At 51.5% G+C, this 19,930-nt stretch overlaps 1 protein-coding gene across 4 annotated transcripts in view; it reads right to left on the reverse strand.

Annotated features, from left to right (window-relative positions):
- EPB41L4A (erythrocyte membrane protein band 4.1 like 4A) overlaps nt 1-19,930 on the reverse strand; it is an 864,386-nt gene that overhangs the window by 442,018 nt on the left and 402,438 nt on the right. For all 4 annotated transcript variants that reach the window (XM_086961016.1, XM_086961015.1, XM_086961018.1 and 1 more), the window contains exon 8: nt 597-685. In XM_086961016.1, coding sequence (XP_086817142.1) covers nt 597-685 — 89 coding nt within the window. The remainder of the gene's footprint in view (nt 1-596; nt 686-19,930) is intronic.

Here is a 19,930-nt window from a genome sequence, read left to right on the forward strand (position 1 = left end):
GATTTATTTCTATTTGTTTTTGCAAGAATTCACTATAAGAAAACATACCACTACCTAAGCTTGGTGGCCATATGCTTTCAATAACAATGTTATTTTTATAAATAAATTAACCATCCTGTAGAACTTTATTAGAACAATATGATTTCTTCATAGCAGGTAAGAATGCTTATAATACATACAGAAACCCTTACTACACATCAAAGGAATGTATGAATCACATAAGGGCAAAGAAAAGATCTTATTGGATTTCAATTACTATAACCTAAAGAGATAGTTTAAACACAAAAGGATGATTTTATAAAAGGCCAATGAACTGAAACAATAAAGTAGAGGTAAGCTAAAGATTATCCACCAATCCTAGCAGATGTGCACAAGTGATCTGGGTACATGAGGTTGGTAAGACACCTAACTCTGACACTGGGCCAGACCTAAAAAAGTGTGCAAAATTATGCAATAAGGTCAGACCCACTCCTCTCTCAATAAGAAACTAACTGTCATATGGACCTGTGAGGTTCTGCACCACTACTGGGTGAAGTCTGCCCCCTCTCCCATCACTTCACGCATTCATGGTAATTTTGATTGCAAGTGGTACGTACCAGAAATACTTCCCTACTTGTTTTTTGTTCTTGTAAACCACGACTCCCACAGGTGTTAATCCTAAAAAGTACTCAGATTTGTTTTCTCCCTGAAAAAGACACAAAGAAATATATTCTGTTATTTATACATACAGTTAGTTAATGAAAGCAATGTTTTATCAAAGTCCTGTTTATTTTCTTCAGGTGTGTAGGACTGTATATACTGTATGCCACCATGCCTTTAATCCACTCGCCAAATTTAAAGAGGACCGCCAGCCCTGTCTACATGTCTATACATTGGTAGGATCTGCCATTGTGGCGGCTCCTGTCAAAGTAGGAAACATTGAACATATGGCTCCATCAAACATGACAGCTGGCCATTAAACTTTTCCAAGGTTTTTTCTTTTTCAAAAACAAATACCAACCAGCATTGGCATAGCCAATAGGTCTCGCCTTTTGGACCTTATAAGTGTTTAGCCATGTAACAGTTGATGTTGTTGCACCAAGGATATTGTAATGCATAACTAAATACTTATAAGGTCCCAAAAGCGAGACCTATTGGCTATGCCAATGCTTGTTTAATTACATGAATGTCAGTTAATATGTATGCATTGATTTTTCCCTCCTTCCCTTTCCCTATCTCCCTCATATTTCAGCCATCAAAATTGTAATTCTTAATATATCTTCATATTATCATACCAGTAAACAGTGTCCCCACCATAGTATTGTCTCCCTTCTTCTTTTGCTGTTTATTTATTTTAAATAAACTCAACCTTTAAGAAATAAAAAGAAGTTTGAGGCGTGGTTAATTGGTGCCTCAGAGGAATGACATAGGCCAGGGGATGGAGTTTTCGTCTGATATGGGCACTGGGCAGCAAGATTTACACTCTGCCCATGACTCTGGCAGGCCAGTCAGAGGCTGACTAAGGAAGAGGTATGTAAGGGTATAAAGGGGGGCGTGGCCAAGCAGCATGGTCGACAGGACGTGAGCTCCTCCAGCTCCGTCCCGAAGACCGACTGAATCCTGTTGAAAATCCTGCCCGGGCTCTCCTGACTGCTACAAAGCGTGTGGGAGGGGTAGCGGTCACCCCGCCGAGACTCCGGTGACCCGAGGAACCGACCCGCGCCCGGCAATCTGCTGCGAGAATCTGGCCTGACTGCTGCGGGGAGCGGAGCCTTCCCTCGCACAACGCCGCGGCTTGGGCCTGCGCTCTTGGGCCGAGTGGCGACTGTGGCGTGAAGTGACCCCCGGACGGAGCAAATCCTCTTCCGACCCCCTGCGACCTGGCGGGTGCTCCCGGTTTGCGAGCGGGGGTCGGGCATCGGCTGCACGGCGGTATCCCTACGGTGAGGTGAGGAGGGGGACAAGGCGGTGGAGGCGCCCTCCATTTTGAACTGCCATATTGCCCTGGAGAACGGAGGGCTTCCCCTGCGATAGCTGGGGATTGAGCGTCTAGTCATCGGGGCGCCTTCGCCCGGAGGTGGAACCTGTGCACGCAGCTTGTCCTGGATCCCGTGTGAGGCGTGGGGGTACACACAGGAGGCACTCGGATACTGGTGGGCCGGTCTGGGTCCGGCCCCGGTAGTGGTGCCCACGGAGTTTTGCAGCCCCGGTTCCTCCTCCCGCTGGACCTCATCCTGCACTCGGGTGGGGGGGCTGTTGGACTCTCCCTGCTCCTAAACTCTGGTGGCCATCTCGGAGCGGACTTCTTGGGCCCATGGACGACCTGCGCCCCACCCCCCACGCCCGCCATCTTGAGACCGAGGCCGGGCAGCCCCTAGGAAATCGGTGGCGGCTGGGAACCGGGTGCCTCTGTGCGCCGCTCTGCCTGGTGCTGCCGGGGCCCTGGGGAGGTGCACGACAGGAGACGGTGGTCGGACCCGTGCTTTATCCTGTGCTGTTCCCTGTTGGCTGGCCGAGGACCTGAATCCCAGTCCCCCAGAGGGGTTGGAAGAACGCGAGCGGCTCCTACGCCATCTTGCCTCCTGGATTGCTTGGCCTGCCTGGAGGCCGATTCCTCCCTATCCCTCGAACGCTGTGGTGTGCGCCTGCCCTATTTTGGACTGTGTTGCTCCTGAGAGGCCCTCCCTGACCGGGACGGGAGGTCCCCTGACAGTGGACGTGGCGGGCCGGTCTGGACGTGGCCCTAAGGCCACCCAACCTAATACAATTGTGCAATACACTACCACTCGCCTACAGCCACAGAGGATCACGCGCCAGACGGGCGCCGACGTTGGGGCCGGGGACCCGCTGGAGCCGTCCAGAGCGGAACTTCTCAAGGCTATACAGGGCTCGCACTGTGCCCTGGAGCGCCAGATAGAGACGGTATCCATTGATGTGAATCTCTTGCGGACGGACCTTCGCAAGGTGGCGGATAAAGTTTCGGATGCGGAGGGCAATATCACACAGCTGCAGGGGGAGGTCGCTGCCCTACAGAAGTCACTCTCCCAACTTACCTCTACTACCCGTGCCTTGGAGAGGCGCGCCGAGGACGCGGAAGGGAGGGCGCGTCGTAGCAACATACGGGTCCTGGGAGTGCCGGAGCGCCTGGAGGCGGGGAATCCTGAGCGCTTCCTGGAGGCTTGGATCCGTGAACACCTGTGTCCGAGTGGCCTGTCCAGCGTCTTCATTGTGGAGCGGGCGCACAGAGCTCTGGTGCCTCCTCCGCGACCGGGAGAGACCCCTAGAGCCCTCATTGCGAAAATCCTGAACTATAAGGACCGCGACTGCATCCTTAGGGCGGCGAGGGAGTCAGGGCCACACATGATTGAGAATAGCCGAATCTCCATTTATCCCGACTACACCCAGCAGGTACAAGAACAGAGTAAATCTTACCTGGGAGTCAAGCAAAAGCTACGCGACATGCAGTTTCAGTATATGCTTCTATACCCCGCCAAGCTCAAGGTGCTCTCCCAGGGCCGGGCACACTTCTTTGAGACACCGGCGGAGGTGTGGGAATGGCTTGAGATCAGAGGAGATGATCTCCCCCCGGGTGAGAGAGGAGGTTCGAGAGACACTTGGGGGACTCGGCCGCAGCGGAGGCGACGTGGCAAGAGAAATCGCCGTTCTGGATCTCGTGGCCCTCCTGAGACTCGACCCACGGTGGGACCGGACGGGGCCATCCTAATGGACGCTTCACCTGAGAGGACTGGCTCGAGCTCAACTGGGGAGGCCGCCCCTAATGGCATTCTTGTACCAGATACTTTACAGGAGACGCCACTGGGCGCGGACTCTACGGCTCCGGTGGTTCCGGAGACTGCTTTACCGGCGCCGGAGCTGGAATGATTCTTGCCCTGCCTGCATTACCTCCGCTGTGTGCCTGCCTTTGTTGTGTGGTTCCCGAAGGCCCTGCAACTCTTTCCGTTGTGACTTTTCTGTCTTGATGCTGGGGACATTTGGATACTGGTTGGTACCTTGCACTGGGCATTTGGGTTGTCTGGGCTCCGGGTGATGGGAGGTGTGGGTGGCGGTTCTCTTCCCGCATTGCTAACTCAGCGGAGGAGATATGACCGGGTTCGTATTATATTTTTGTTGGGTCTTTCGGGGAGCTGGGAGGGTGGGTGGGGGGGGTTGGTCTGATGTGTGTGAGTGTGGGTGAAGTGTGTGGTATGGGGTGGCTGTGCACGTCCTGGCACTGGCACGGGAAGGGCGGGGTGGCGGTTTTGGTTGTTGCTATCCTATTGCTCGCGGGTGGGGGGGTTGAGGGGGTTACTGCAGAAGTTTTGAATGTTGGGATTGTTGGGGGGTGGGAAAGGGGATGTGACAACGATGACTTTGGCATTCTGCGCATGTTGATTCCGATTGATGGGGTGCTGGTACTACGTGACGCATCCCTAGAATTCTGTGTTGCGAGGGCCTACTGGAGACGGCCGGGGTTGTGCTTGCGATGTGGCCCGATTGGGCATGATTGTTGGTCATGGGATTTAAATTCTTAACGTGGAATGTGCGTGGCTTGGGTACGTGCACTAAGAGACACAGGGTCCTTACCTTTCTCAAACGCCATGGGATTTCAGTTGCTTGTTTGCAGGAGACCCACCTAGATGAGGACGGTGCGCAGAGGCTGGCCAAGAAGTGGCGAGGCCAGATCTTCCACTCCTCCTATTCTACATACGCTAGGGGGGTATTAATTTGGGTGGCCCCTGGGGTTCCCTGTGAGGTTCAATATATAGATGCGGATGTGGAAGGCAGGTACATATTGGCGAAACTCAGGCTGGACGATAAAGTCCTCCTGATCCTTAATACAAACGCACCGAATGTCGATGACCCGACCTTCTTTTCCCAGATGCAGGATCTGGTGGCCCCGAGCCTAGACGCACCCTTCCTTTGGTTCGGAGATTTCAATTGCGTGCTACATCATGAGCTAGACCGTCATCCGCCTAGGGTGGGCACTAAGCCCCGCATGACGGCGCGGCTGCGGGAAGTAATGCATAATATAGGGGCAGTGGATGTGTCGCGTACCTGCCACCCGACACAGAAGCTTTATACATGCTACACCCCGACGCATAATACACATAGCAGGCTAGACCGAGTGCTGGCGGCCAACCTTCCTTCCTATCTTACATTAACGGTTACGCACCAGGCCAGATCATGCTCCGGTCACGTGCCTGACACAGTGGCCTGATCGCACGGAGCGTCCGCGAACCTGGAGGCTGCCGTCTGACCTGCTTCAGGATCCAGTGGCCCGGGACCATGTGGCGTCGTCGCTCTCCGGCTACCTTGACCTCAACTGGGCGGACAGGGACTTGTCCTATTCCACCAAATGGGAAGCACTGAAAGCGGTCGTGCGTGGGGCGTGCATGGGGCTGTCATATGGGGTCAGGAAACAACTGCTTGCTGACTTGCAGGCTGCGGAAGCTGAGCTTCTGCACACTCAAACCCGGTCTGATCCAGACGTGTCGGACCTCGTGGCGGAGGGACTTGCCTTGGCGTCGATTCACGACATACTCACGCGGCTCGATAAATTCACACTGGGCCAATATAGGCAGAGACTGCACCGCGAGGGGGATAAGTCTGGACGCTTATTGGCCTGGATACTTCGCCGTGAGTTTGCGGCCGAACGTATAGTGGCCCTGCGGACACCCAGTGGAGGAATGGCACACTCGGAGGTGGGTGTACTCGCGGTCCTGCGGGACCATTTGCGCTCGGTGTATGAGGTTGACCCATCCATTTCTGAGGATGGCTATCACTTATACCTTGAGGACCTCGGTCTGCAGACCCTACCGGAGGCAGCGGCGAAGGAACTGGATGTCAAGATATCGTTGAGTGAGGTCGCCGCGGCAATAGCCGCCCTGCCCCGGGCCAAGGCCCCTGGCGGGGATGGGTTCCCTGCGGAGTTTTATCAGGAGTTCGGGCATACCCTAGCCCCCCTCCTCCTACAGGTCTATAATGAGGCCTTGCGTGTGGGCGCCCTCCCAACTACCTTGAACCAGGGTGAGGTATGCATGATTTTGAAGCCGGGCGGTGATAAAACAGACCCCACGGCCTACCGCCCCATCACCCTGATAAATTCAGACGCTAAAGTCCTCACCAAGCTGCTGGCCAATCGCCTTGCCCCACACGTCGCCCAACTCGTCCACCAGGACCAGTGTGGTTTTGTCCCGGGGCGTAATACGGCAATGAATCTGCGTCGCCTAACTCACATTTTACATGAGGTCCGGGGGCGGGAGGTCCCCCATGTCTTGGTTTCCGTTGACCTGGCTAAAGCCTTCGATACAGTGCATTGGGGTTATCTGATGCATGTCCTATTGAAGATGGGATTTGGTCCGAGTTTTCGCGACTGGATCCGGGTGCTCTGCGGAGCGCCCGGGCCAGGGTGCGCCTGGGGTCAGCCCGCTCTGAGGAGTGGACACTGGGGAGGGGTACTCGGCAGGGTTGCCCCCTGTCCCCCCTCCTATTCGCTCTCGCAATCGAGCCCCTGGCCGTATCTGCCCGCAGGGACCTGCATGACTGGGGTATTGTGGTGGGGGACACTACTAATGTCATCTCCCTCTATGCCGATGATGCACTATTCTACCTGACCTCCCCGCTGGAGGCTCTCCCCGCTTTACTGCGGCTTTTGGACCGCTTTGACGCGGCCTCTGGGCTCCGCATGAATGTCAATAAGTCCCTAGTGTTCCCCCTGACTCCTACCGTTCCCGATTTAGACGCGGATTCTCGCTACCTGGGCCTCCGGTGTGAACGCATGGCGTTCCGGTACCTGGGTATTCAGGTGGCCGCCTCCGACGACGCTCTCTTGACTCATAATATAGACAAAATACTCGCTGGCCTCCGGAAGTCCATTGCTTTTTGGAATACACTCCCGCTCTCCCTCATGGGGCGTCTGGCAGTTGCCAAGATGGTGATGCTCCCCAGAGTACTCTATGTGCTACAAAATACCCTATGCCCCTTGCCTCCCCGAATCTTTCGCACGCTGAACTCACTGCTCACCTCCCTCCTGTGGGTGGGTGGTCGTAGTAGGGTAGCGCTGCGCACGGTGACACAGTGCTGGGAGGAGGGTGGCCTAGAGGCCCCGAGGTTCGACTTGTACTACTATGCGGCGCAGCTTCTCCCGGCGGCCAGGTGGTTTGCTGACAACGAGAATTAGGAGTTGACATTGTTGGCGGGTGTGGCCTCGGACAGAGACTTGCAGGAGGCTTTCGTGCAAGGCCGGGGCGCCCCTGGTGCTCTGCCCTATGTCGTAAGGCACACGGCAAATATATGGCAGCGCTTCGTTGAAAGGGTTCTGCGACGCGCGCCGTTCCACAGGGAGCTATCCATTTGGATCCTGGCCCCGATTCTCCAGATGGAGGCGAATATGTCCTTCCGGGAGTGGCGGCTGGGCGGTTGCGACATCCTCGCAGATCTTTATCCGGGCGACTCCTTTGTATCCTTTGAGAGAGCAGTGGACTCCTTTGGACTCAGGGAGGGCCAGTACTTGCATTACGGATGCCTTAGAGATGTGGCCAGAACGACGTGGCCTCAGTTCCCGGTGGCGCCCCAGCTCACTAATACCCTGGACGTTATATTATCCTGTGGTAGGGGTAGACGTTTAGTCTCCCTACTATACTCTGCTATGCGCAGGGACTCAACTCCCCCGGTGGCGCCAGCTTGGGGGGCTTGGGAGGCGGACTTGGGGATCGAATTGGACCCGGCCCAGAGGAAGCTAATTGGATTATTGACTCGTAAGGTTTCCTGCAATGCGCGCTTCAAACTAATTCATTTTAACTTTGTGCATCGCACTTATATGACACCTGTCTCCCTCCACCGCATTTCCTCAGATAGAAGCCATAATTGCCCTAGATGTGGTGCAGTAAGAGCGGGATTCCTTCATCTGGCCTGGGAATGCCCCTTGGTTCATGATTTCTGGCACGAGGTGGTGGGTCGCATTAGCCGGATTACACATATTCGGTTGCAACTTGACCCGCTTCATTGTTTACTGGCGTTAGTTCCCAAACCCAGGAGGAAGGGACTGTCTTACAAACTGCTTCAACTACTTTTGGTTCTAGCGAGGAGACGGGTGGCCATTACCTGGATGGGCCAGAGGGCCCCTGAAATACCTCTATGGTTGCGAGATGCCAGGGAATGGGCCTTGGCGGAGGAGACGCATATGCAGCGCACTCGTAGAGACGTGAAGCTCCAGGAAGACCTGCTCGCCTGGAGAGTCATGTGTATCGAGGGGATGGGGGAGGACGATTTGGACGCCACCAGCGCTGAGTTGTTTTCCTCCGCTTCCTCGGAGTATGATGAGGGGGGGTGGGGGGTGGGTGAGGGAGATCGGGAAGCGATGTAACAGTCTCCTGGGCCATGCTTCCATTCCATTCCATGCTGGATGTGTTTGACTTTAGCCGTAATTCCCAGCTGACCGTAGTGTACTGTTCTGACCGCGGCCTCCTTGGCCCTTGCATTTATCTCCTTCTGTGTTCGGATCAGCGCTAGAATTGCCACTCATGGGGGGGGGGGGTTGTTAAGGTTTATAGTTATATAGTTTGGTATTGTAACATCAAAAAATGGCGTAGTCATTGATACTGTTTAACTGATATTTGATGCATAAGTGCACGTCCTCCTGCTTGATTATGGGTTCACCTTGTCGCCGCCCTGCCTCCAGGATGTGGGCTGTACATGGCTGTGTACTCACCGTGGACCTGGCCTACTTGTCCATATCCTGTCAACTGATTTGATGACTGTATGCTATGTGCCTTATTTGATACTTTCGCCGCAAAAATAAATTTATCAAAAAAAAGGGTATAAGGTGGCGCACACCGCTGGACAATGTGTTCATTGTGGCCAAAGAAAAGAATGGTTAACGGGGGAGGAGACATAGGCATTCTAGGAAGGGAAGAGAAACCTAAGACTATCAAGCCTATGAGGTCAGGAGGGAAGGAAGCTACGCCCAGAGTTTGACAGGGCGAGGAGTGTACCAGGCGGGAAGCTATTTGTGAACCTTGGTTCAACTGGTACACCCAGGCAGGCAATGGAGAGAAAATAATTTTAAAAAGAGGAAGGTAGACCCCAGAGAAGACCCCCCTGCACCGGATGGAAACTAATTGCTTCAAGGTGAGAGATTCGTGACCAGGGAGGAAAGTGCTGACATAGGCGAACTTGGGAGGAAGTTTATGCATAGAAACTGATATAGCAGCAATGAAAGGACACACATCCCAGATAGCAGGGAGAAAACAGAGAGACCTTTAAACGAAGCAGCGGGGAAGAGCGTGTTCAAGTATGTAAGAAAATGCTTGCCAAAAATAGACAATTTCCTGTTCTCTGCTGTAATATGTTTAGGGTTCATTGGCTGTAAAGGAAAGAAAAAGAAAACAGAACTCTAGAGTTGTCAAACAGCATGCTGTTGACTGGCAGTGCTTTGTGTTTGGTAAAGGAGGAAGGCAGTGTTTGGATCGTTGTTTTAAGTAGGGGTGGAAAAGTGGATTTACTCGTGGGGAGTCTCGTTTGTCGGCTTTGGGTGTGTTGACGTACTAATAAGTGCAATATAATTTGGCAGTTTGGCGGTCGGATTTGGTTAGGGGCTGCAGTGTTTTATTTTACAATTTGGCTATGATGCAGTGATCATAGTCAGTTGATGGCAGTGTGGAAGGGGAAAAATAGGGGCTCTGTGCCTTTAACTACTTGGGTACATTGCGCGACGACGTTCTACAGCTTTTGTGCTTTAGAAGTAAAACAAAAGGACGACCTTTTAAAAAGTAAAAAGGTAAGATCAATTTCACAGATTTATGCACTTTCGTAAGAGCAGCTGAGAACGAACTAGAATGAACGGCAAAGGGTGGCAGGAGACAGACTAGGGATAGAAATACAGGCAACAGGAGAGTAAGGGGGCTGGAGAAGAGGGAGCCGGTATGAACATGAAGACATGGATGTTGCCGCTGAACAGGGAGCAGCGCAGTAAGAGACTCCATCTGATAACAAGCATTGGCTGCGCGCGTGCGTGTGTGCATGCGAAGTCTGCTCTTTTTCAAAGCACACACTTGTGCTTGTGGCGCGCCGTTGCGCACTCCCGCAAGCTGTATGCCGTATGAGTATGTGCTTGGAAAAAGAGCTGTACGATGGCTAAAGGTCTCCTATGCATCACATACGCGCTGCGTAGGCGAGCCCTAAAAATGGGAGCTTGTTTTGAAAAATAAAAAAAATCATGTCCCTCACACCATGGTAATTGTCTCCTATGGAGTACGGGGGTATTTTTCTGTTTTTTACAGACCATCATGGCCACAATATATATGATGGAGAGGGACAGTTAAAGAAAAAAAAATTAAGTCAGTACCTACTCCATTGGAGGAAATTTTAGGCTGACAGAGTACATTTTGCAGTCTGCCTGACTAAAAATGTAATGGGCAGACTGAGTATGGCAGACAGGGTACTCTATTGCCATTGCAATGGAGTGTCTGTATGCCAAACTCTAGCCCACCTAATGCAAATCAGTACTAAACTTGTTGTTCATGGGAACAGTCAATCCCAAACCTCAGTATCTGAGCTACGCCTAGGCCAGTTAAGTCGCATTTCCTTCATGTTTATAGTCCTTCCATTCATATCCACTGCACTAGGAACAAAACCTGAAACACACCTTTTAATCAAGACAGTCAAATAACAATTTAGCAGATGCTATGCATCTGGTGATTGTTCTTTACCCTAATCCGCCGTGCCATATGTTACCAATAATGTGCCTTGCTGGTTTGAAAGGGCTCTTTGCAGGCTTCCACGTAATAAATATGATTTCTGATCTGGGAAATGCCAGCAGGTGATAATTGCATTGCAAATTCTGATAGCACAATCCTTCACTGTACCAACATTTGTCCATTATTAGACACAGCAGCAAGCTACCCCAGGCATTCTGGTAGACGTAATCATTATTATTCTCAGTCACGTACCTTGAACAAGGAGGGTCCTTGTGGCATATAGTAATGAAGTTTACGGTTTTCTTCGTTTTTTTTGCAATACGGATTAACTCATAGCATAAATATTCTTAAGCGCATTCCATGCTCATTAGCAACCACCCAAAAAAGATTCCAAATCTTTATCAGGGTGAAGATTCTAGTATACTCTTCCTCCAGTCAACTGTGGCACAATACCTCCAAGAAATGCAGTGGGTGCTACAACTATAAAAATATGGTAGGGTGCTACGTCGTCAACCTCACCATAAACGGCTCCCCTGGGTGCGCACCTCTCTCCCCGATCAGCGTCCACGAGCAGGAAAGGGAAGGACTTCCTTCCTGCTCAGTGGATACCCATACAACCTATCCTGGAGCTGCTCTCATGCTGGGAGCAGCACCAGTATTGGTGGGAGCATGCAGACCCAGCACAGATTTGGGGTCTTAGGGCCTTCCCAGCAATCCTCAAGCTGTTTCACAGCCATATGATTGCTGGGTGCGCACTGCGCATGTCCGCCTGGCCGTAGCAAACCAGCTGGCTAACTTCGCATAGGCACTGCAGGGGCAGCCGTAATCCTGCATTTGCAGGATTCAGCTGCACCCCCTACCCTTGCACCTCGCCATTTACGTAAAATGGCATTGACATGCCATTTTCCTTATTCGTGTGTGCCTGCTGAACTTGAGGAAGGCGGGGCAACGCTCCTCCACTCAAACGTAGGAGCTGCTCCTGAAGAAATGAGGTGCGCCTCCGGAGTGTTCAGATGTACTCGATGAGATGAAAATATTGCAGATTCTAGTGGCATACTCTTTCGCCTTAACCAGGGCCGTAGTTTAAGGGGTGGTGATTGGGGTGTGACACCCCCTCCCTCATATAAATGCATTTTTGGCTTTGTAGTTGGGTGTGGGTCCTGGGGCCCAGAATCGGGTCTGTGCTAGTATTTCCTACTTGTTGAGTTGGGAAATATGAGCTTTGCACCCCCTGAATGTCACCAACTAAGCTACAACCCTGTCCTTACCCGCTCTTGCACCACATGCTGTCCTCGTGATTCTCAGTCCAATACTGCTGCGCAAGGAACATGGGAGATCAGGTACACCTTTATTAAAGTCACATTACCCTTGTCTAAGAGAGCACACCAGATTGTGTGCATAGTGTTTAACACTGTGTCCAGGTCATTTCTGGAGTAGCTGGCAGTGGGAGATAGAAGAGACTAGCAAATCTTTTTACTCAGATACCAGGCCTCGGTGCATATATAGAGTTGCAAAAAACCGTACATTGTCCTGTCTTTGTTTGCCTCTTATTTCTCCCATAAAGGCGTGTGCATGCTGTTTCAATGTTAGTGAGCCAATAGGAGCACAAGTTCAGTCAAGGCTACTCCTCCATTCTACCAGGCTTTAGCCAATGGCAGCACAAGTTTAGTCCGGGCTACTCCTCCCTTCTACCAGGCTTTAGCCAGTGGGAGCACAAGTTCAGTTAAGTCTACTCCTGCCTTCTACAAGGCTTTAGCCAATGGGAGCACACATTCAGTCTAAGCTACTCCTCCATTCTACCAGGCTTCAGTAAATAGGAGCGCAAGTTCAGCCTAGGCTGCTCCTCCTTTCTACCAGGCTTTAGCCAATGGGAGCACACGTTCAGTCTAGGATACTCCTCCTTTCTACCAGGCTTTAGACAATGGTAGTGCAAGTTCAGTTTAGGCTACTCCTCCATTCTACCAGGCTTTAGCCAATGGGAGCCCACGTTCAGTCTAGGCTACTCCACCATTCTACCAGGCTTTAGCCAATGGGAGCCCACGTTCAGTCTAGGCTACTCCACCATTTTACCAGGCTTTAGACAATGGGAGCGCAAGTTCAGTCTAGGCTACTCCTCCATTCTACCAGGCTTTAGCCATTGGGAGCACACATTCAGTCTAGGCTACTCCTCCCTTCTACCAGGCTTTAGCCAATGGGAGCACACGTTCAGTCTAGGCTACTCCTCCATTCTACCAGGCTTTAGCCAATGGGAGCGCAAGTTCAGTCTAGGATACTCCTCCATTCTACCAGGCTTTAGCCAATGGGAGCCCACGTTCAGTCTAGGCTACTCCACCATTCTACCAGGCTTTAGACAATGGGAGCGCAAGTTCAGTCTAGGCTACTCCTCCATTCTACCAGGCTTTAGCCATTGGGAGCACACATTCAGTCTAGGCTACTCCTCCCTTCTACCAGGCTTTAGCCAATGGGAGCACACGTCAGTCTAGGCTACTCTCCATTCTACCAGCTTCACTGATCCCGCTTTGCAGGACACCAAGGGGCTTTGCAACGGCTGCAAGAACTGGCTGATATACAGCTGCTAGCGCACTTGTGCAAAGAAGCAGAAAGTTCCATGTTCTGCTGTTTGACTTTTTAGGGCTTCACAAAGGTTCCCAAGAGTATACAGAAAGTCTACGACAGTTGTAAATGTACTACAGTATTCTATTGTGCATTTACTGATGTTCAGTGTTGACTATGTGTAAAACTTTGCATCAATACACAGGATGTTAATGTGCTTCTTTGCAGGTGACCTGTAAAGAAATCTCTCCCCCTATGTTCCATTAAGCAGGGCTTTAAGTGGGCTGGGTCCTGCCAGTGCTCAGCACCAGCAGTTCTCAAAAAGAAGCTGCTGAGATAGGTCCTTATCAGGCTCTCCATTTTTGCCCTCACCCTCATGGTGAAAAAACATCTTTGCTCTCCAGCAGTGCCACCTTTACTGTCTTTGGTGTAACTTCAAAGAGCCTTGTTGTAGTTCTTTCACAGTCTCTTCATTTGGGAACTAAAGCATTTTCAATATTTTATATGACAAAGTCATAGTTGTTGCTCGCTTCTCTTATGCAACTAACAACCACTGGCAAAGCCAATAGTCCCGGCATGTTGTACGCATAATGTTACTTGTTTTTATATATCTGGATGCAATGACAGAAGCAGCAAAATACCAGTCGGTTGGCACGCTATGCTAAGCACAGATTTTTGTAGATTGTGTTTTTAATCCAGGCCCTTAATTACATCACCCACGGTCCTTTACAGGGGCAGTTCCTCTTTAAGGGCGTTGGGGCATCGCCCCCCCTTAATTGTAGCCCCCCAGTCCCTATTTGTGGCCCCTCTCCCCAGTATTAAACTTAAAACTCAAGCAATTATTTTTTTCTTGCCTGCGGTGTCAGCTTTTTTTCAGCCGCGGGCCAGTTATTAAGTGCTTGATGAAAGTGGGAGGGGCTAAACAGACTTCACGTTGCCCTGTTGCTCCATTCACGCACTCTTTAAAGTGGTAGTGAATGTCGGTTTGGGGAACACCCCTTCTGCGCCCAGCCCGACTTGCACACGAGCAGCCTCTCTCACATGGTCAACAGTGAGCCAGGGGGAGTCACAGCTTAATCCCCCTGGTCTTCTAATGAGCGCTAACGTTGCCTGCCCAATCCAATCCCGACACTGCTTTTATGCTGTATGTTGATAACATAAAGCAAAGAGCAGTGTCTGGATTAGTGAGGGTACCAGGCTTCTGATGGTGACGTGAGGCAGCGGTAGTGTGGGGGTGGGTCTAAGCACTCACGTGTTATGTGTTCGGGGGAGTCAACCCTTTCTTTCTCCAGCCTGTTTCGAAGCAGGGACCCCCTGCTCTCTCAGTAAAGCTGCTGGCCTGTGCAGCGTTTCCGCCGGGTCGGCCGAAATTCGGCCAAAACCTGTTAAGAGTCTACTCTTTCCCAGAGTAGGGCTGGGGAGGGTGGTTTGCAGAGAGGTGCCAAAACCTCTTCTCGGCCTCTGTATTAGAAGCGTCCAACCGCAAAACCTCCAGATGCAACGCCACGTGGGACGCAGTGTCTCTAAAACTGGAGCCAGGGAAACTTCCATGTGAAATTATTAGCAGGGATAAAATAGCGAGCACTTTCGGTGCCATCGTTCTGGAAACCCTTAGCCCACATTTAGAAAGAACGATTTCATGATTCAACACTGCTGAGATTTCTAAACGCCAGCCAGCAGGTTTGGGTGGAGCTGAGGCACTGTGTGTGCAAAATGCAATGTGTGTTTCGTTTAGTTGCCAAATAAAGTGCATCATCGCAATCCATTTTGGATAGATACAGCATGGTCCGTTCCGTGTGTCTGACGCAGCTCCTGTAGTGCTCTAGTGTTTTGCGGGTCTCGGCCGAGACCCGGAAACACCCACAAACAATGTTGCACCTTCTGGCCAGGCGTGGCCAGAGGGATATAAATAAACGACTGAAGGTCGCTCGTGGCTTCCGGTCCTATAGAGTATCCCAGTGTGTTGTGTCATTTGTTGTATCCCCAGTTTAGGCCCTTACTGTATCTATCCTCCCCCCTTACACTGGCGACGAGGGTGGTGCAAACGTGTCCCCTCAGAAGCAGCCCAGCAGCCTGTGTGGAATCGGAGAGGTGTGGAGTTATCGTCAGCGCCGTTATACTGCGTGGCCGCCGGCGTGAAGGTGAAGCGGCCCGAGGATCACATTACCTGATCGGAGAGTAGACCCAGACTCTGCAGGTGCCGGTAAGCAGCGTGTGGGGAGCTGCATGAGGGACCGGCAGGAACGAGACCCTAGAGAGGGAGAGACGCGGTGTGCGATTGGCCGGGTGAGCGAAGGCCCGAGTGCACGGCATCGCGGGCGCATGCGCAGTGCATGCGTGCTGGCCCAGAGTGTGAAGATCCCAACGTGCGGCTCCGATAACTGGAGCGACAGAATTCTAAGCGCGTGGGAGTGGCGTACAAAGCCTGTGTCGAGCGGAATGACAGACAAAAGGGTCAAACGGCCAAAGAAGCCAAGACTTGTGAGTGAAGTCGCCAGAAAACAAAAATAATAAGAATAAGCATTGGTAAATGCAAGAGTGAAAGTATCCATACGAGGAATAACAGGCATTGGTAAATGGGAGAGTGTGACATAAATATTACACCGCAGTGTGCATAACGGTGACTGCCAGTATAATCACAAAGACATCAAGCATTGGCAAATACAATACAGCCATGGTGTGAAAGCAACAAGACAACAAGTGGACGACTGAGTGTAGGGGTGCAAGAAAGTGTGGCAGAAAACCCCAGGCAGTATTGGTCACGATGTCTGTCGTCCAGGACAACGCAGCACAAAGGGGAGCTCCGCAGGTAGCAGCCCCAGCACAGGTGGCAGGACCAGCAGGACAGCAGGCAGCGGAACCAGTGATCCAACATTCACCACACTCACAGATCAACCCCATACCGCCATTCAGCGCACTAATCGATCCAGGGACGGCAGCACCAAGGTGGATGGTGTGGTTAAGCAGACTGAACAATTATTTCACTGCCACTAGAGAAAAAGACAACGAAGTGAAGAGATCGTTGCTCCTGCATTTTGGTGGGGATGAGCTCTACAAATTGTTCACGCATTTGCCAAACACTGGGTTAGCAACAGACAATGATACAGCTGTACAAGCGTTGAATGCACACTTTGACCCTCAGTTGAATCCTCATTATTAACGTTTCAAGTTCAAGCAGTCCAGACAGCGGGAAGGAGAAACGATGGACGCTTTCCATGCGAGGCTGAGAGAGCTCATAAGTACGTGCCCTGATGATGATCAAATAAAGGAGGTAACAGCCCAATTGATTCAAGGGTGCAAGAACAAACACCTTAGAACACTAATACTAAGGCAACCCCGAATAACACTGGACGAAATATTGATGCTTGCCCGGTCACACAAGCTATCTGATGCGCGAGCCACAGCAATGGAGGCGGCCATAAACCCGACAGCGAACGCAGAAGTCACAGTGAAGACAGAAAGGGTGGATGCAGTGCAGAACCGTGGCCGAGGAGCACGAAGAAGATGGCCGACCAGAATGCCACGCCGTGCGGATCCTGTGGGTATGAAGAGCACAACCAAGATGGCTGCCCGGCACGTGGCAAGGCATGTGCCAAATGCGAAGGAATTAACCATTTTGCCAGCGTCTGCAGAAGCAGTGCGAGAGGAAACTTTCGAGGGTCCGGGGCAACAAGCATGAGACCCCTGACGAAAGCAGTGAGACAACTAGCCCTAGAAGAGACCCACCACTCAAAAGGAGCGAGAACACAGGCCCGCTACCAACAGCGGTTGGATGATTCGTCGACCGGCGACGAAGAGGAGTGCTACTATGTCTCGTTCGTGAGCGAACTCAAGAGACGACGGAGACCACAACCAAAATGTCAAATTCAAATTGATGGCTCGACAGTCACTGGAGTCATAGACACGGGAGCCACAATCAACGTAATGGGCATACAGCACTACAAGGCACGAATATTGACGTATGGCAGCAAAACGCCGCTACCATTATGAGTAGAAAAATGACCGTGCAAGTCAGAGCAGAGGGTCAGGAACTGACAACCACGTTCCAGGTCATCGACAGGGAAGCAGACTTGCTCATCAGAAGCCATACCGCAGAGGACCTCAAGCTAATCGCTTTTGCCAATGCAGTGAAGGCACTGCATGCGGAGGAAGTCCTACAGATGTTTCCATCATTGTTTAGAGGGCTGGGAACGATCAAAAGACCGCCAGTCAAACTGCACATTGACAAAGCCATCCAGCCCATAGCATTAAGGCATCGGAGAATCCCGTTTCATCTTCGATCGGCGGTGGCGCAAGAACTGAAGAAACTAGAGAACCAAGGTGTCATAGAGAAGGTAACGGGACCAACGCCATGGGTTTCACCGATGGTGATTGCTGAGAAACCCAAACAACCTGGCCAAATTCGGATATGCATCGATATGAGGATGCCCAATAAAGCGATCAAAAGGGAGAGGCACCTCACGCCCACGGTAGATGATATACTGACAGACCTGAATGGAGCCCAGTGGTTCTCCAAACTAGATTTAAATGCAGGCTACCACCAGCTGAAGTTGGCCGAAGAAAGTCGCTATATCACGACCTTTTCTACACACCTAGGTCTAAGAAGATATAAGAGACTGAACTTTGGAATCACCTCAGCTGCGGAAATCTTTCAAAATGCAATCAAGGAGATCTTGTCAGGACTGCCGGGAGTACTAAATGTCAGTGATGACATAATGATACATGCCAAAACAAGTGAGGAGCACCATCGAAGATTAAGAGCTACACTGAGGAGACTGTCAGACTTTGGAGTCACACTCCACAAAGAGAAGAGCCAGTTTTTCAAGCAATCCATAGAGTTCTTTGGATACATCTTTGACTCGGAAGGTGTTAAGGTGGACCCCCGAAAGTCGACGGCTATAAAGTGTGCTCCAGCTCCAACATCTGCGTCGGAAGTGCGAAGTTTCAGGGGCATGGCACAATACTGTGCTCGTTTCATTCCCCAGCTTGCCACCATAACCGAGCCTCTGAGGAATCTGACGAAGAGAATCCCTGGCGGTGGTCCAAGGCGGAAGCGGAAGCGTTTGACAAGGTAAAGGCAGCGCTATTGGACAGCACAACGATTGCGTATTTCGATACAGCGAGGCAGACAGAGATATTAGTAGATGCCAGCCCGGTAGGTCTGGGGGCACTTCTAACGCAAGAGGCGGAACCGGGAGTATGGGTGCCCTTAGCGTTTGCCAGCAAGGCCCTTACAGCTACGGAAGCCAGATACTCACAGATTGAGAGGGAGGCGTTGGCAGTGAAATGGGCCTACAATCACTTCCACCTATACATAACAGGTCATCCGTTCTGGATGGTCACAGATCATCAGCCACTGGTACCGTTGTTTAGAGGAACGGCTCCGCATCCCCCGCCTCGGATTGAGAGATGGGCCATTCAGGTCCAACACTATCAAATGGACCTCGTCTATAGGCCCGGGGCGAAAAACCAGGCGGACTTCCTGTCACGACACCCCACGAGTGATGCCGGTGTAATGGTGGATCAGGAAACACTAACAGAGGAATTTGTGAACATGGTTTCTCAACTGTCGTGCCCTCAAGCGTTGGCAGCAGATGTCATTATAGCCCAATATGACCATGATGTGGTAATAACGAGAGTAAAAGAAGCAGTAGAAACTGGATCATGGGAGAACTTCTTACGCAATGTCAGCGGCTGGAATGAATCAGACCGTGCCCGCCTGTCACAATTTTGGAAGATACACAACGGGCTCAGCAGAGCCAGTAATGGACTCATTCTTCGAGGATCAAGGGTAGTTATTCCTATCAGCTTACAGGACCAGGCGACAATGTTATCACATGAGGGTCATCAAGGAACAAGAAGAATGAAAGCACGGATGCGGGAGAAAGTGTGGTTTCCCAACATGGATGAGAAAATTGACGAGGTGGTACGGACCTGCCGGGCATGTCAGCTCACTAGTCTGCCGGAGACACCCGCACCGATTATCACGGAGGACCCGCCTCCATCACCCTGGACATGGCTCAGTCTGGATTTTGGTAGTTTCCCGGATGGGAGAGTGACGGTAGTTCTAATAGACAGCTATACGAAATACCCGGTGGTGGAAGTAGCACAGTCCACCAGTTTTGTGAGTGTACAACCGATACTGAGCAAGATCTTCGCAATGTTCGGAATTCCCCAGTTGATCAAAACAGACAATGGGCCGCCGTTCCAGGGCAGTGACTTCAGGGAGTTCCTACACAGCTTGGGAGTAAAACACCACTGTGTCACGGCTCAATGGCCTCAAGCTAATGGGGAGGCCGAACGATTCATGAGAACTGTCAACAAGACCCTAAGAATAGCCATGGCCGAGGGGGCCGACCCGGAAAAGGCCCTGCAGCATTTCCTGAGGGAATACCGAAGCACTCCACATAGTACCACACAAAGGTCCCCATGGTCATTAATGTTTTCAGGACCCCGGCGAGATTTGCTGCCAATGGCGGATAGTTGGGCGCCTGAACCATATGTTCCTGAGGCCACCCAGGAAAGGAGAACAAGGACCAATGAACGGGCGAGTCGGCGGAGATGAGCAAAAGAAAGGAGACTATGCCCGGGAGATGCAGTATTGATACGAACACGGAGGCCAGGAGGGAAATTCAGGACCCCATATGAACGGGAACCCTGGACCATCAAACCAACTAAAGGCACAGCGGTGACTGCACAGA

Source organism: Lissotriton vulgaris, chromosome 3_1 (genome assembly GCF_964263255.1).
Source record: "Lissotriton vulgaris chromosome 3_1, aLisVul1.2, whole genome shotgun sequence".
Lineage (NCBI taxonomy): Eukaryota > Metazoa > Chordata > Amphibia > Caudata > Salamandridae > Lissotriton > Lissotriton vulgaris.